The 18,616-nt window shown below is 36.7% G+C and overlaps 1 protein-coding gene across 2 annotated transcripts; it reads left to right on the top strand.

Moving 5' to 3' along the window:
• Positions 1 to 197: 197 nt before the first annotated feature.
• Positions 198 to 13,680, top strand: Cyce (cyclin E). Of its 2 annotated transcripts, none has more exons than XM_028303164.1 (10): positions 198 to 467; positions 1,243 to 1,296; positions 1,383 to 1,449; positions 1,519 to 1,796; positions 1,939 to 2,170; positions 9,416 to 9,527; positions 10,731 to 10,953; positions 11,384 to 11,592; positions 12,165 to 12,370; positions 13,114 to 13,679. In XM_028303164.1, exons 2-10 carry the CDS (start codon positions 1,283 to 1,285, stop codon positions 13,363 to 13,365), a joined length of 1,593 nt encoding a protein of 530 aa, XP_028158965.1. In that variant the 5' UTR covers positions 198 to 467; positions 1,243 to 1,282; the 3' UTR covers positions 13,366 to 13,679. The 2 variants fall into 2 exon arrangements, with proteins under 2 accessions (XP_028158965.1, XP_028158966.1); XM_028303165.1 differs by lacking the exon at positions 198 to 467 and adding an exon at positions 616 to 1,162 and having other exon boundaries at positions 1,237 to 1,296; positions 13,114 to 13,680.
• The last annotated feature ends 4,936 nt before the right edge of the window (positions 13,681 to 18,616 follow it).

The raw sequence follows: 18,616 nt of genomic DNA on the forward strand, positions 1-18,616 counted from the left end.
AATAGAGTCTTAAGCGCGTAATTAATTAAAACCTTGTAAAGGTTTTGCTATCATGTTTGTGTTTTTGATCATTTTGATGAATAGAAATTCATAGGCATCAATGTTCATATAAATAGCCTGAAAACTATTTCTGCGTGAATTGAAACATTATGACAAGTGACATTTCATTTCAGTAGAAAATAACACTGAATATAGCCACTAGTCCACTTGCTGAGAACCGAAGTTTTACCGCGACATTTTCGCGCGGAAAGCCGGGCGTTATCGAGCCGTGAAAAGCTGAAAAGAGATGTGTAACTTGAAATAATTACCATTTGTGTAATCTTCTTACTAATCCTCAGTGTTGATGAAAGTGTGTGTGCTAAAAATATTGTAAAATTTGCATGATACGGGGCTCAAGTCGTTATCCCATATCTAGTGCTCAAGGAAATTTTGCATTGTGGTATTTGTTATATTTTTTGAATGACCAGGTATGTTCGAGTATAATATTTTACATATTTAGGATATAATGCATCTTCTGTCGGATAATATTTCGTTTAAATTTTTATTCTTTACTAATAATTTAGGTTATAAAGCTTAGGGGGGCGATAAGCCAAGCCAATTAGATGATCAACGGTTATGACCTTATTACAGCTAGAATATCGTACAAAAGTGCTCTATTTCAATTTGAGATTAGTATTGTGAATGTGTCATGTCATCTATGTGCTATTTTTATCAATATCCAAAAGTGGATGGGGCGAGAAACCCAAGCTATCGACGTGTCTAATGGCGCTGACGGAGGATTTCGCGCGCGATTGTGACGGATTCGTGGCATTTTTATAGACAGCTGATTAGCTAAATGTTACATTTTTACGCAATCAATGGGTTCTTTAGTTATTCTAGTGAACATTGGATGCAATAAATAGTCGATTTTATCATTATTTCGTGTCTAAAAGTGCTCAAGAAAAAAATCTCCCGCCAATCAGCAGGGGGCACGCTGAAGGTTTACACCATTGCCAGAGCGACTTATACGCAAATTTAGCATGATATGTGGAACTTATGGGTGCCTATTGGATCTAAAATTATACTAGATAAACTCAGTTATTGAAAAAATTCGGATTTGTGCTCTCAATACAGTTGTCAAGTGACATAACCCTATTTGCAATGTGAACAAGACATGCGGTTATTTTTAGGTCATTAATCCTTATTTTGCAAATGATTTACGGCTATTATGAGGACAGAAATATAATGTGCAATATGTTTTAGGCACAGGAGATAGAGTGCCAGCGTTTTTGTCCCACCTACAATGGCACAAACTGGGTATGTAACCAGCTGATGCTTACACACGTTTGCTTGACGACCTTGATAAGTATTGTTTACACAGTCATGTCACCAATTGTTTGCAGTTCTTCCAGTGAAGACAATGAGAGACGTATGAACTTAAAACGTAAAAGGAACTCCTGTGACGATGAGGTTTGTATCCTTTCATCAAAGTCTAAGCTGCTCTAAGTTATTCCTCTATACTCATGCCTCTAATTTTAGGTTGAAAATATGCCTCCGGCGAAAATGTCGTCCAAATTAGAAGAAGAACTGTATGACCAACCAGCACACAATGTTGTTGTGGAATCCTCATCCTGTTCCAGCGATGACGAAGGATATGGAAACCTAGACCAGCCTAGGAGTGTTTATACTGACTTAGACTTTAACGCTGACAGTTTGTTGAGCCCACAAAGCATACCTGAATTGCCCAATTGTGTGTTGAGTCCATTAGAAAATGTTGCTAGAGGAGAGTCCACTCCTCATTCAAACAAGAGACATAGGTAAGTCTTACTTGACTTGTACTTTAAACTCCTGCACAGCAATAACTTATTCTACTGCCCAACTTTACTACTTTATTATTACAATAATACTCTTCTAATTTCTGAATGAAGTAACTGATTCACTCCTGTCCTTGTCCGTTAGGAATGAATTATACCAGAACTACAATTCCAGTACAAATAAATCTGAGTACTCCCTGCTGCCCAAACGCAAATGTCCCCTGCCCGGGCTGTCCTGGGCCGACCCCTCAGACGTGTGGAACAGCATGTGTGAGTGTGACGCCCGCTCCAAGACCAAGAAGAGCCCCAACATGTTTGACAGGCACCCTAATCTGCAGCCACGCATGAGGGCCATCCTTCTGGACTGGCTCAATGAGGTAAGCTTCCATGTTTTGTTCTTGAGTATACTATCTGATGTTCCTTAAGTTTTCATTGATAGAAATATTAATTACACCTATTAAAAAATAGACAGCTTTACAGCAATAAATAAAAAATGCATATTTAAATAGTTTATTGATATTTTAAGAACATGAGTCATAATATAAAATTGTTTTTACATGCTGCACTTGAAGTCCTAGGTGAAGGTAAGTGACATTCAAACTAATGTAGCACAATTACACCTAACATTCTTAGCACAAAATTTTGCAGATACAGCACTTTTTCAAAGATGGATTTACATGTAGTAATGATGTAATAGGAGGTTCATTGACCTCTTTTTTACAGTGTTCAATGACCTCTCCAGAACCAACATGTTTCATTCTGCACTATCCTTAATAGATTTACCTTTTTGTAGATTTTAGTTTGATAACTTACTTTTAATTAACATGCAAATATTGTTTTAATACTTGTGTTGTTACCCAAAAATAATTAAGCTATATTTCTGCTGCTAATGACTATTTTTAAACTGTCTAGTCCACATGTTTGTATGTACTTTGCATTGCCTAAGCATTAGGAGGTCAATATGTTATGTGAGTTAGTAATTTAATGATTTTATTGTTACAAATTAGACTTTGATGACGTCTGAACAAAAAATAGATTAGTAGGTAATAGATGCGTGATAAACGCACTGTGACTATCGTGACAATTTCTCGCGGAGTCTGAAGTAAAGTCTTGTAGTCTGGACAGTTTAGGTAAAGTGGCGAGCTGTCTCAAGCGACCGTTATTTTTAGGTCGTCTTTAGTGCTGGCGATTTTTATTCACGACTCCATGCTCGCGTAACCTCTTCGGGCCTCAGTGCTTTATTGATTTGAATACATTCTGATAACTATTCACGAACCGCCCCGAACCCGACCGACTGCGTAATGTCTGCTGTTTTCGGCTACAGTCTTACTAATATGTAAGGTCGTATGTTTGACCAAATTCAGAATATTTTAACAGAAATTAAGAATTGTCTGCTAATGGATCGGAATATTTAATATAATAGAAAGCTACACGATTCCCGACTGAGTCATGCTATCGTTATCTTATGTGGGAAAATAGTCTAGTTAAGCTTTGGTGGTATTTTGCAAACTTTGAGTCATTACGTTATTTGATAAATTAATAAATGGGTTGAGCTTTTAGTAATTAAGGCCATTGTACGTTGACGACTTAATCATTTCTTAATTGAAAGTGTTCAATTGCTAATTATCTTATTTGACAAAAGGTTTTTTTCTCACAAGTTAATTGCTACGATTTTTGTTTAATGCACATTACGATAATATCGTAGTACAAGTGCTTAGTTACTAGGAAAGTGGGCAAAATAAACTTATTTGTACAACCCTATAAACGCGGTTCTATTTACGTAACAATATTATCTTGGTAACGAAAAGGAGTAACTTATGCCTTAACTATTAAAACATCTGTGGTGTTGCACATCGATCGTGTACTTTTTCCCGGTTGTTTCCTAATGATTAACATCCTCATCCATGCCAAAAACTGATATGATTTTTATAATTTAATTATAGTTATCAAAAGCAAGGGGGAAATTCAGAATACCTCTGCTGAAGTTCATTTGTTGATCACGAGTTACCGTTACATTGTTGGGAGGATGAACCGGCGTTTTTGTTCAGCCACAAAAAGTACCTTAGTAAATAGCGATCGTGCTTTGACTGTTTCGGTATGTGCATGTTACTCCGAATTAATTATTAATACAAATTGTTTAATAGCGACTTTAAAAAGGCTAAAATAAATACCAATTTGTATTTATTCTGAGATCTCGGACACTAAAATTACTTTACAGTCTAGCTCTTAGACTAAATATAACAAGTCAAGGTCAGAAGCATACCTGGCTTTTCATTCATCCAACTCCAAAATAATCCCAATAAAAACACGGGGAACTGTATTAGATTACAAGGAAATATTTCTCGGATGAATGGTATAATGTATTCAAATACAGATTTCTGTCTACAATCTCGCTGGTCTACGTTAGAACTATGAATAGCAAAATATGCATGTCATCATCGATCAATGATTTTGAGTATTGAATAATACATGAAAGTAACCACCTCCTCTCAGAACCGGGATGCATATTTTGACTGGCACGAAAAGACGACGGGGCAACAAGCAATCCGCCTATTTAGTTGTTAGGTAGGTCCTTGTGGCAGTCAGTATTCGAAAATACTGAGTGCAAGCCTAGCTAGAATCTCAAATCCTATGAAACCTATCTCCAATAAAATAAAGCTTTTGCTACGACAACGTCGGCAACCGAATGTTTCTGAGAACTAGGTCGGCAGCAGATTTTGTCACACAAAATTTTTTTCAGAACCTATTCTAACCAAGCGGCCGATAGCTTTGTGTGTCTGTCAGGACATGAAGCAAGAGCCATTAAATAGATCGCAGTTTCACCAATACATTAAACAAGGGATGTTAAAATTCCGAAAGTGTTGCCAGTGTCACAAACCTAATGAGGCGTTTTCCCGTGTTAATCAATTAATTAAATGATTTATTTGTTGCCCGCTCATCTGTCTTCACGATACCATTAAATCGGCCAGCTCAGTCGTGTGTCTTTCAATTTCACTTCTCGTAATGATCACGATACTCTGAATAAGGGACACGACGGTGAAAGATGTTTGCGAATTTCTAAGTAAAAAGTTGGTACAGATTCTATAGCCCGCTTATAAGCTTGTAAATTGCATTGTGCATGTTTTTCACTACTATAGGTGTACCAGAATCTCATGGCAAACAAAAATATTGGAAAAGTGTGTTTTTCATATGGCCATTGTCTATGGCTTTACTGTCACCTGTCAAAGTAAATCAAGAGATCTGTCAGCCGCTGCAGAAATTTTGTAATCTCTTCATGCCTATTTGTTATTTTTGTGAAAAAGTCGAAAAAGCTCAAGCAAATCATATTGTTTTCAATGTGTATTGTAAAATAGGGCTTAATTCAAACTCAATCTTTGATTTTAAAGCGCGTCGTTGATTTGACAGTAAGTTGGAGTGAAATGTTTTGATACATTTAGTTTATTACCTAACTGCGTCAGAAGGAGGGTGGGTTATGTTTATTTTTAGGTTCTATATTGGCTCACATAAAATTCTAAATCCTATTCTTTGTCTTACTACCGATTTGTGTTCATAATAATCTCTCTTCATAATTTTATTTTTCATACTTTTTTTATTCATACATTTTTATTACTACCATCGGAGCTCATAACAGTTAGTAATCATAATTTTTTTATCAATACTGTTACTACCAAGAACCATTTAAAATACATAATTTTTATTTTCAGATCTTTTTTCTTCATAACATTCATTGATCATATTGTTTTAATTAATAATGTTGTTACTAAGAACATACTTCAACTCATAATGTTGTTGTTCAGAATAATTTACTTTATAACAGACATACTCGTATCTTTAAAAAAATCATATATAATTTAATAGAGTAGATAAGCATGCAGAGCATGCAGCATGAAAGCAAGCATGCAGCATGCATTGGTATCTCCTCGTCTCCGGCGCTGCGGGATGTGCAGCCCTTCCGCCCTTGCGTAACGAGGCTCAGGCACCCACGCTTGCTTCCGCAGCTTCGGCTTTTTGGATCGCCATCGGCGCCTTCGGCGCCTCGGCGACCAGCCTCAGCCGCTCCAGCTCACCCGGGCGCCTGAGCCTCGTTACAGCGGGCGAGGGCTGCCCTCCCTCCGCGCCTCCGGCTTTTAAATTACACTCTAGGGGTAGGGCAGACAAGACTACGTGGAGTCGGTTTTGCAGCGATTCGTTTCTGTCACGTTAGTTTTGTGGCACAAAATATTGCCTGTTTTGGACCATTTCAAATTAATTTAATGTTAAAATACGATTTAATACGAATATAGACATCATGATTTTCAATAATATGGATAAATATACTTATGAGTAATAAATTTATGAAAACAAATATTAGGATACATCACATTTATGAATATTATAGTTATTTATTCGAATGATTATGAGTTTCGATCATTAGTATAGAAAAATATATGAAAACAAATATTAGTAAAAACTAAGTGTATGATTAGTGATATTATGAATATCAATGATTATGATTTTAAATAATTATGTAGGTTTTAAATTTTTTATGAAGAATGATCATTATGATATCAAATTGTATGGGAAATATTTTCGGACCTCCAATGATAGGAATTGAAAAGTTATGTAAGAAAATGCGCTACCTTATTTTTAAATTATTCTTACCTAATAGCTGCTTTATCGGGGTTTTCAGGTGTTTTATTTTCATACATTAGTGCAGACGAATAGTGAAAAAGTTATGACCATGTAAAGAAAATTGAAAAAGATTTCATCAAGCAAGTTTGAGTAATTGAAATGCTGAAAGAGCGATTTATATTATACAGGGTGGAATTACATTCTGTATTTTTATTACATCGATCGTTAGGGTTAAGTATAAGGATGAAATCTCTCTAACAAACTTGATAAATCAAATGAAAGGAAAACCATGAAATCTTAAATTATTTTGATAATGTTACAGAAAATTTTATTGTATGGTATATAGTAATGAATTTTCGAAAAAAAAACGAAATTCTTTGAATGCAGTTCTCTTTTTTTTTTTCAAAAATTAAGGAATGTTTTCTTTCAGTAAAATTTTCTATCTACAGTATTAAGAGTACTTTCCCTCCAGGTGGCATTTTCCACCCTGTATAATAAACCTCTTTAACTTGATCATCTATTGAAGAACAAGAAATGCAAGTGGAGTTCTTAGAATCGTTTTCTAGTTCTGAATGAAGTGATAAGTTATAAGTATACAGATAAGATATAAAATGTATAGGTAGCCATTCGTACTTCATGTTCATTAATATTAAAGTCATAAATAAAAAATTAAAAAGTATCAAGATCGTTTAATCCAATTTCCCCAGTATTGCACTCAACAAAGTTTATTTTCCCCATTTGCCATGAGATTCTGGTACACCTATACAATAAATAATTTTCAGGTCATTTACACCTTATAAAGTCACCTTACACAAGGTTACCTATTTACTACGCGCTATGTAACATACATACACGTACATTCAAAATTACCGTAACAAAAGTAAAAATAAAGAGGAATAAAGTTTATCAGTTGTATAAATGCATGCCGAAAATATTCAGACGTATGCGGGCTTGGTAGTTTTAATATTAAAATGCATAAATTTTGCCGTATGTGGCGCCTGTGGAGTGGGTGCAGCGTCGATAGGATACGAATGCTTCACCCTAGAATGTCTCGGCTGATGCATTTTATTTCAATTGTCCGTATCGGATTTATAACTTTTGAAACTCGTGGCTATTCTCGCTAAATTTTGAGGGGTTGTAACACTAGCACACAATATTTTAAAGGTATTCTTGACACTTCAATGTGAATTTTATTTTTATCTTTTCCCCTAAAATACGTCTCGTAGCTATTTTTTTTCGTCGTAATGTTTACTCTACCTGGGAGCTCCTTAGNTTCCAAGGTTCCCAGTTAGTTCCGAGAATTTTACTGAAGTTTTGCGACTGCTATAAAGCAGCGTGCTCTGTTCTCTAGATTGTCTCTTTACAAATAATGTAATATCTAACGGTTGCTCTAAACGACAACCCCATTCTTTCCCCTACCAGAGGGTAACGTCTCTACATTATAGCATGCAGCTTGAGCCCTCCTTTCTTATAACAATACGTGCACACTGACCTTAAGTTGCTCACCTTCGCGTATTTGGCCCGTGATAACATTTATCGTCACATACGGTGATTTGGCCAAACGTTCTAATAAGGAATTCATACTTTGTAATCTTTTTAACGGCTATGTGTATAAAGATTCGGATTTTATGTACACTCCTGCCTGCATTTATAATTTATACCCTGCACAGTAGTGCCACAGTGCACAGCGCAGCATTGCACAACTCTCTAACAGAGTTATAATTTGATGTCTTTTAAAAAGTAACCTGGTGACTGACTGACGCGGACGTCTGTATGATCGTTTCCCATTTAGATCGATGTTAGAATATTTTTAGAATCACCAACAGTTGCCAAAATAATTTATTATTTTAAGAAAATCATTTTCAATTCTCAAGTATTCGAAAAAGCTATAGGTTAAGCACATTTTATTTTCTTTTTATGATAGAAAAGTCCATACTTCTGTCTGTTATAAAGCACCTAGATCAAAATTGTCGAGTTATGTCTACCTAGTTACACCTATAAAATACATTCTGCATTTTTGTCGTGGTGACGTCGCGTCGTCCTCCGAAACCTCGGTTTGATGACAACGCGGAACTAACGGCAGCGACAAAAGATCCAATTTGTATTGCACAATGACCTCATAGCGTTTGTCTTCGACTATTCTCATCTTTATTAATTGGTCGTCATTATTTGCCCGCTTAGGATAGGAACTCTTGTTATATCCTTGTTGAATCTCCGAACTTCATCTGTTGTTATAATTTTAATTGAAAAACTAAGCTTATTTGTTATCATCTGGAAAACTTACTCAATACATCCCTAATTTATAGATTTTGTATGTCAAAACTATGAACAGATAAAGGGCTGTTGTATATCTATCGATAAACAATAAATATCGACAGAGACTCGCCTGTACAGACTCTATCTCACGCCTACAGCGATATATCTCTGTGTCATACCAAGTTAGGATAGTTTGGCGACCACGAATTCAATAGAAATGATGACATCGCCAACATATGACATACTTTTTATGATCTCTCAAAAGTATGCTTCTTCAAAATCAGTATGGAAGTACAGAGAAGTGACATCACTCTTTTTTGTGAAACACGGGTTGTGCACGGGAATAGACGACAATACAAAATTATTTTACCTGAGCTACCCTCTTTTAGTTAAGTAGCGCCGCGCACGTTTCATAGGCATTGTTTCATTTTTGTTTATTATTGTAATTTTTGTGATGTTTCGTGTAGAATAAATATGTATACCCATCTAATTTCACTAAATAAACCAGTAATACATAACCAGCATAACATGAATATTGATTGGTTTTATCATTCCTGCGTTCAACGCTAAGCTCGGCAACCGCTCGCTCGTTCCAGCTAATTTTTACGCTTAACTAAAAGCTTGGCTAAGCTGTAACAACTTTCAAGTTTAGCACACTGCCAAGTACAGTCAACAACACAACCATATAGTCCATATGGTTTTGTTGAAAATAGCATTCTTCGTAACACTAAGTGACGTCGTATCTGTTGCTCCAGGTGTGCGAGGTGTACAAACTGCACAGAGAGACGTTCCACCTGACTGTAGACTACGTGGACCGGTATCTAACCACCACAAAAGACGTGCACAAAGGCCAGTTGCAGCTAATAGGTGAGTGGAAATAATTAAAATAATCTGGTAATTATTTTTATTTATTTAAATAGTTTCCACACTAGATCCATCATCCGTTTTCTCTAGGTTAGTGTTTGACGGATTCGGATCGGCCAGTATAATTATAATATTGACGATTATGTTTAAAAAAATGCCATGACTTGTATGTTCAAAAATATCATATTTTCTTCAATGAAGCTTTATTTGTCATCATATCAAAAAGATAAGCTAACCACAAACATGTTTTATTATGTTTCAATTTTTAGTCTGGGTAATTCCCACTCCCACAGAAGTAAAGGTACTGTACCACTCCATAGCTGTTTCATTCAGTCGTACATTATAAACAAAAAATCGCGGATGTTTTTTACGAGCAGCGCGGCGTGAGCGCTAAAAGCCATGTTTTGCTTAGGTACTTATCGCTCATATGTAGTAGCTTACTAATAGTGAAATATTATCAGTAATGCCAATTGCACATTGAATCGATAACGTATTTTCTATAGCTTATCCTGGTTTTCATTCAAAGAACTTTCTGTACAGTGTTGATTTTGTGCCATTTAGAGTGCCAAGGCGTAATCATAACACTGTTAAGAAAATAGCATCATCATTTTTCAAATGGCTTCAGGGAAAATTTTCGTTTCAACTTAGTGCCGTCTACTGCTAGACAAAGGCCTCTCCCAAAGATTTCCACAACGATCGCTCCTAGGCTGCCAGCATCCAGGTGCTTCCTGCGACCTTTACTCGATGGTCGGTCTACAGAGAAAATGTATCCTAAAAATACTCTCCTGGAAAAAAGAAGAAGCATTACATCTTGCCATCACTAAAAGCCTTGCAAAAAACATGTGATCGTACACTTGCATTGTTTCATTAGCATTCAGAGCGTTACCCTTTTGTGTGGAGCTTTTTTACGTTCAACGCCTTTTTCATTGACCTATTGGCTCGACCCGTGCGACAATCGCCTAATCTTTGCATCACTCGTATCATGAAGCTTGTTCAATTGTTCTCAGATATAAAAGCTGAAGGCGTAGACTAGACACAGAGTAAAGAATCTCTTTATTCATAATGCCTAAAATCGCGCCATGAACTTTATCGATTTTGCCCGATAAGCCCACACATTTGTTGTTTAAAATCTACGATAATATTTTATTACGATCGCGTCCTAGCCCAACTGGAGTGTTAACAACACAACACATCCTTTCGTTGCAGGCATAACGTGTCTCTTCATAGCTGCGAAGGTCGAAGAGGTATACCCACCGAAGATTGGCGAGTTCGCGTACGTGACAGACGGCGCGTGCACGTCAGAAGAGATCCTGATCGAGGAGCTGCTGATATTGCGGGAACTGTCGTGGAGCATCACGCCAATAACTATCAACAGCTGGCTAAATGTATACATGCAGCTGGCCAGTGAAGGGCGGAGTGCGAAACGGAGGTAAGCACATTCTGTTATCAGTTATTTCGAAAGATTTCATTGTGTTATTTGTCATTTGTAGTATCATCATTTTATACTTATTCTAAAAGCTGGTATCTAATTTTTACTCATAAAACTGGAAAAACTTATTTGAGACCCAAGAAGAGTTCCCTATTTAGGCACCTAGGTTCATGTACTTATCCCAGGTGGAGAAAGTAGTGGTCACATAAAAGTGACGTTAAGGTTTCATGCTCGTTTTCACCATCAATCCCTAATATTAGGTTTTGATGGTGAAGACAGGCAGTTTCATGTATAATCTGCTTACTGACCCCTTTTCTGCTTAAATATGAAAATCAGCACGCTCAAACTAAAATCTCAATTGAGAAACTGATATTTTGTGTACAATTAATATTTCTTGCTTAGATGTAACATAGACGTATGAATTCCACAGGCTACTAGGCGAGAGCGACGTGGGCGCGAACGCTCTCCGCGGCTACACGTTCGTCTTCCCGCAGTATTCGTCGCTAGAGTTCGTGGTATGCGGGCAGCTCATCGACCTGGCCGTGCTACACGTGGACGTGAACCGCCACTCGCACAGCGCCGTGGCCGCCGCCGCCATCGCGCACTCCTTCAACAAGGACCTGGCGGTGCGGGTCTCGGGTGAGTGGCTATTATTGGGTTATATTCCTTTTCTGTAACAGGTGCTTGCTTGTATACGATTCGTCGCTTCTTCTGGTTCATGATCCGATGAACTTTAAGGTACATAAGTAAGAAGCTGGCTTGTGTGGTAGAGTATCATCACTATGAATCACTCAACATTTAGGGCGAGGTCTGTACCATGCAGTTGGACGTATAAAAGCGTAAGGATCTACTTTAAAAAACTCACTCGTCGCGTGTGTATAAACTGTACCTAAACACGTCACACGCATGCTCATATTATTTTTCGGTGCAAACACTCGTGCAGTCGCCTGCATACTTTGCTTTCCTGATATAACTTGAGGATGTCGTCCCAATTAGGGCTATGGTTTTAGCGCTCACCAGTTGGCGCCACTGTAGAGTAAGGTCCTGTCAATCGCCAGGGGTGCCAACTGTTAAGTATAAAAACGATAGCCCTCATTGCGACTATTTAACATTGTTATGTGCGTCATAGCATAATAATAATTAAACATTAATTCTGTTATTTTGTAATGTGTGAGTGCAATAAAAATATCTAACCTTCCTTATTCGTGCAGGCTACAGCTGGGAAGCGATCGAGCCGTGCTACGCGTGGCTCGCACCATTCGTGCGCGTGGTGCGGTCGGAAGGCGCCGTGTGCGTGGTGCGCGGCGGCGACGGCGAGTTCGTGCAGCGCGGCGCCGGCCTGCAGCTCATCTGCCCCGACCTCAACATGGACGAGAGCCACCGCATCCAGTCGCACAACGTCTCGCTCGACATGTTCGTGAGTATCCCGCTCGAATTCCTAAACGATCACTGGGTTCTTCACACGTAAGGGCAAGGTTTCCACCAAGGCGGAGCGGAGCGGAGAAATGATTTTTTTTAATTCACAACAAGGAAGCTCTTGGCCTGTTTCTCTTGGTAAGTGACGATCAGGCCGAAGGTGGAAGCGTGCTTCACCCGGAATCCTCAATCACGGAGGAACTGGCTATCTTACCTCTAACTGCCGGAACACAATAATGCTGTTAACATTGTTGAACATGTTTCGAATAACCTATCAGATTTCATTCTATAATAATGAATTAAAGATTCCGATCCTTGGTGGAAACCAGGCCGAAGCGGGCTGGTAATATTCGGCACAGTTGTGTGCTATAATCGAATATCATGTAGATTCGTCGTTTGGGTAAAGTGCAGTAATTGCTTCAAGCCAGCTTTGCTGTTCCAAAGATTCGGATTTGGTGCCTGCTTATGTTTAGCAACCCTTATTTATACTGCTAATTACTAAAGACAGGCACTGTGAATGACTTAATTCGGCGAAGATCCCCACTTCGATTACGATGAAACGAACGGTAATATGCTCTTAAAAACTAGCTAATCTTGCGTTTAATTTCTGCACTCTAGTTTTCAAAATCGTCACACGTCATACCTTAATATCCTTTAAAACTTCAAGCATTTTACATCATCATGCCCATCTCATTCATCACTTCATTACAGAAAATTATTAAAAATGCCTTACCATTTCCCCAGGACAAAGTATCCCAACAACTACTAGACCAAGCCACGTCACAAACGGACCCCGGAGCGTCGACATCCCACGACACGGAGCACATCTACCCACCCACACCGCCGCAGTCCGACCAGAAGAGCCCCACGACCCCCACCACCAAAACTCCCTCCACCAGGCACCAGGCGGAGTTCATATCGCACCAGGAAGAGTTCACCAGGCACCAGGAGGAATCCACCAGGCACCAGGACTTGGTATATACGGACGTGGAGTGAGCAGGTACAATGCAGTTCGATATAGTAGGCACATTCCTGCAGGTCACAAGTACAGGAAAATTCACTCAAACAACTTGCCATTATTATGGCGCAAGTACACTATGCGGGACATTGATCGAGACGTATAGTGTAAACACGCACTTTGGTTAGTTTCGCCGTGTGTCGCCCATTTTTCGGTGTGCGGGAACGCTCGCGCGCTTCGTCTCGGTCAATTTCCCGCATACTGTACTTGCGCCATAAAGTCACATTAGTGTGGTCTACTGAACGACTGCCGCTAGGCTTTATTCAGATCTAAAAATTGGTCAAACGGACATTTTGTTAAGGCAATTTCGTGAATTCGAGTTAGTAACTTGATGTTTGGAAGGTCTATTTCAACGAATCTTTATCGCCAACATGACACTGGCGATTCCTATTGATTGATAGTTCCAAAACTTTAAACGTCAAATTACTGATCCGAATAAATAATTAAATCTATTGAGAAAAGTAGATCGTTTCATTCACGAAGACGCGCCCCACCAATATTTGGTCGAGGGAAGCGCGGGTGCGGGGAGTTTGATCCGAGCAATCCAAGCGTCATTATTGTAGTGTGCGTGTGCACTCGTGGATAATTTAGCGTGTAATTATCCGGAAGAATGGTGGGGCGCCTCTTCGTGGATGAAATGATTTATAATCCTGTGTAGTAACTCTTTATCAATAAAATGTAGTTTCCATTAAAAATTGCTAAAGGTCACGTTGATATCACAGTACCTAAGATTGTGGTCCAGTAGGCAATGCAGCTACTATATCTAACTCTGTTGTGTTTATGGTGCGTACTATTATTCCTTGTTAATTGTTATCACTCGTTTAAGTACTGTTCGCGTTGTAAGTTGAACCCGATAATAAAATACCTCATTTTATATTGACAATCTCACGGATATATTCGTAAATGCATGTTGTATGTGTTGCATAATTCTATTGATTATGCACTTATGAAATCTGTTGAATTTATTCAACTCGAATAAAGTATACCACCAATTTTTATAGAAAGAAACAAGTACTCCACTTACATGATAAAAATTTATTGAAATTTTGCATATAAATTATATTAATAATAATAATATTTGATTACTTCAAATAAACTTTATAAACGCATCCAAATATTGCATCAAAAGTAAGAGAACCATTCATAGTTTACGTGAAAGAGACTATCCAAATTAAATTAACTAAAAGGAGTTCTTATTAAATTAACTGCTTTGTGTGAAAAAGATTAGCTTACTCACCAACTAATTTCAAATTAACTGCAAGTTTGTTGCATGAAATTAACTTTTTAAAATATGGGTAGTTTCTGACATGCACATCAAAAAATTTAATAGATTCTAAAAACTACTTTCGTATGAGTTTGGTTTCTCAAAAGTTCGACAAAAAAGAGTTTCAGGTTATTAGAAAATTATAATTACATAATTTTAATGAAAAAATACACTTCTGTAGGTGGATGTACTTGTTTAATATTAGGCGGATGAAAAGTTAACAACTACATTGTAAGGAAAAAACATGATTTGGTTAAGATCATTAAGACTGAATAAAATGTTGATGATTGTTATGGATGTAAATTCATTTCGGACTGATTGTCCCTTATCAATATCTAGGGACACCACATAGAGTTTGTTTAAAATTTATAAACAATAATATTTTAATTCGGACATGAAATTGGCGAAACTGCCATGTCTTAGAAACATTCCAAATGTTTGAAGTTACTCGCTAGAAGAGTTTTCTCAAGTGTGTCGTGTGTTAAATCCTAAACAGCACACCCAATTTCTTTTTAAACGTTGTTCTTCGCGTATATTCTTTTTGAATTTATATTACTTTTTGTAAATAAAAGTATGAATGCATTACAATATAATCGCTTCCCAATCAACATGTATATTGATATCTAAATGTTAACGTATCAACTTTTAAAGTAACATATTTGCATTTTGAATTAACAGTCCTTTTACAATATAAATCTAAGTTTTCTAAATAAATACTGTATTTGTTTTCTTCATAATAAGCCATCAAACAAAGAGGAATCCTTAATCGTTCGATAGATCGAATTATAATTTTACTTGCACTAGCAAATTGTATAAATCAATTTAAGGTTATCTGAATTAATTTAACATTAAGCAATTACTTTATTCATTTCTTTCGAATTATCTATGATACTCTTGTACTGTTTATAAAGGTTTAGGGTTTTCTATTTTCATTGCTAACTCTGTAAATATAAATTATTCTTTAACTTATCACGCTAAATGAACACATTGTTCACGAGACTGATTTAAAAATTATATTCATAAAAAATAATTTTAAATGTAAAGAAATAATAAAATGCCGTTTTCAAATTAGCGTCATTTTAACCAAAGACCTAGATGGAAATCTAAAAAGTGATAGCTAATTATTATTATCAGTAAAATTTGTATGTGGCAAGATTCCCTTTTTAATAATTTGAGTTAAGAGAGGTAAAACGTTTTAGTTTTGTCAAAAGTATAATGTTTGGCTACTTTAAAGATGTTTTTGATAAATTCGATCTTATAAGTTATAACATAATCACAAAGAAATCGCATAATGCATGACTTTGCATTGTTAAACTTGTGTCTTATGAGTAAAAATGTTGTAATTATAAGATTGGCTCTTGATAAAAAAAATATAGCTTACTTTTCCAAGAACAGAAAAATCTTTTGATCACTGAAAACTATTGGTTTCCTTAGAATATTAACTTTAACACTTGAGGACTCGCGCCTTAATTTGTAACATTCATACTCGCTACCGGGTACGCTGAACCCAGTATATAAAATCCTATGTATTTTCAAAAACTCTTAATAAAAGTGAAATCTACTTTATGAGAAGGACATAATGATGTAAACAAAGATAAAATAATAAAACAAATAGTCATATTTATTGCCTTTTTCTAAAATAACAACTTATTTAAAAAATTGAAGGTTTTTTGGCAAAATGAAGGTTATTTTTGTAAATTTTTGTAATCAATTATTTAAAAAAATACCTTGTTTATTTTCGTAAGCTACTATGATTTGCCTACTTATACCAATTAACAATTATTGAGAAATTTGTATAAAACATTTAAAAATTCAGTTTGTTTACCGGGTTCAGTGGACTCAAAAACACATTTTTCGTCTGTAGCAATCACATGCAGTGGGCTATTTGACGATTATGATCGCTATTGGCTGTGCTACAATGTCGTGGAAAGGTACTAAAAGCGACAACATCGCAAACGTCAAACTCTAAAAGTTATTACACAAAAATTGAAGAACTGGGTCCGTTAGACCCATTAGCGAGTCCTTAAGTGTTAAGAATAGTGAAAATTAGAGCTTTGCTTCATCATTAGATGATAACATTATAAACTTCCTAATACATATTTATAATAATTCTTCATTCACGTTTCATTAACTTTAAACACGTGTCTATTCCTAAAATTTATAAATAGTAAAGTGTGATCTACATTTTCGTAGAAAGCATGTCATTCTCATTAGAAATGGTTTTTGAGACCTGATGCAAACTAAGTACATAGTTCAATATATTTGTTATTGAAAAGTTACAAATATCATATTCATAAACGCTAGAGCTGAAAGTGTTGTATCGAGAGTGAACTGTTGATCATAGAATTAAGGCCAACGATTACGCTTATCTTTTAGGGCAAACTTTCGCCTTATAAATAAGACTTTTAGAATTACTTTATATGGAAATAATTTAAAATGTAACTATATTCATTAACTGTACCCATAAGGCGCTTTTAGATTTAAGTATTTTACATAAAATTTAAACTAATATAAAACCTAATGTAGTAGAATTTTCAATTGTATTCCCGAATAAGTTGTGTGTGATCTCAGACAGTTTAACAGGAAGCCATAAACCTATTTGTCCAGAGTCGTATTATATTTTGTCACTTGTGCAATAATATGCATAGATCACATGTTGTGCGTCAGAGTCGGTGCGTGAATGTTTCAAGAATATAGTATTAAAAAAATATGGTGTTGATTGTATTTCTATTTTCTATGTAATGAAAAAAAATAAAACAAGTTTAAAAAATAAAATGTATATTAATTAAATCCTTAATATTATAAAATCAATAAAATATCTAACATTCGGCGGGTTTTTTAAGTGTCGGAATGTTTAGACAAGTAGTTAAGACATTTTAAATACCTATGGTAACATTGAAACACATCACTGGTGTAATAATTGCAATCACATTAATATTAAAAATCACTGAACTGTTTACTTAACCTTTTCGGCACTACGGTCGTGGGTCAGCCATCCTGTAAAAAGAAAGGAACATTAATTTGTGACCTGTTTTATTTCTTTATTTTGTTCTAGATCAATGGAGTCCTAGTATATACTAGTAGTATCACTGCGATCAGTATGGCTTTATTGTAATCGCCGCTATATTCTACGCCTTCGAGTTCTGCATTGATTAGCTTGTGCAGTATCTTTTGGGGGCGATATGTACCAACTCAGGTTCTAATAGATTACTAATAGTCCCGTTAACCCCTCATGAAGCTAAATATGATTCTGTTAAGGTGGATATACACTAGAACATTTTTATGTAAACTTAACATTCTTAGGATTGGTATAATACAGGTAAGCGCTCCTAGCTAGAGCATTTACTTGTAACAGAACAACGAGCCACTCTATGATATGTTCTAGTTAGTGTATCACCCTTTAACGAACCAAATGTACTTTGGAAATTATTGAGCTTTTAGCGCTCCTGCACACGACGCCGTCGCCGCGCCTTTGCACTGTTTATACGCGCCGCGTGAACACCGCTGCCGCGCCACGGGCCAAATTATGCTTTGATGGCGCGGCGGCGGTTTTACTAATTTCCAAAGTACGTTTGGTTCGTTAAAGGGTGATACACTAGAATATATCATAGAGTGGCTCGTTGTTCTGTTACAAGTAAATGCTCTAGCTAGTCTATACTTTACGAGTGGGTTCACAGCGGCGGCGGGGTTCGAACCAGCTTTCCTCGGATCTCAAGTCGGCCAGCTTTACCGTTGAGCTATCGCACATTAATTTGTGACCTGTGGTAACGACCTGAGCCTATAAAAGTAAGTAAACAGTCTGGGCGCCGGACGCAGGAAGCTACCAACCGGACAACATGGATAGCATTGGGGGAGGCCTATGTTCAACAGTGGACGTCCTATGGCTGAGATGATGATAATGAAACAGTCTAAAGCCCGGTCTCCGAGCACGTAGAATTTCGTTCAATGACCCCAAGTTACCCATC

The sequence above is a fragment of the Ostrinia furnacalis genome, unplaced genomic scaffold, assembly GCF_004193835.3.
Source record: "Ostrinia furnacalis isolate ACB-3 unplaced genomic scaffold, ASM419383v2 OfSCF1207, whole genome shotgun sequence".
NCBI lineage: Eukaryota > Metazoa > Arthropoda > Insecta > Lepidoptera > Crambidae > Ostrinia > Ostrinia furnacalis.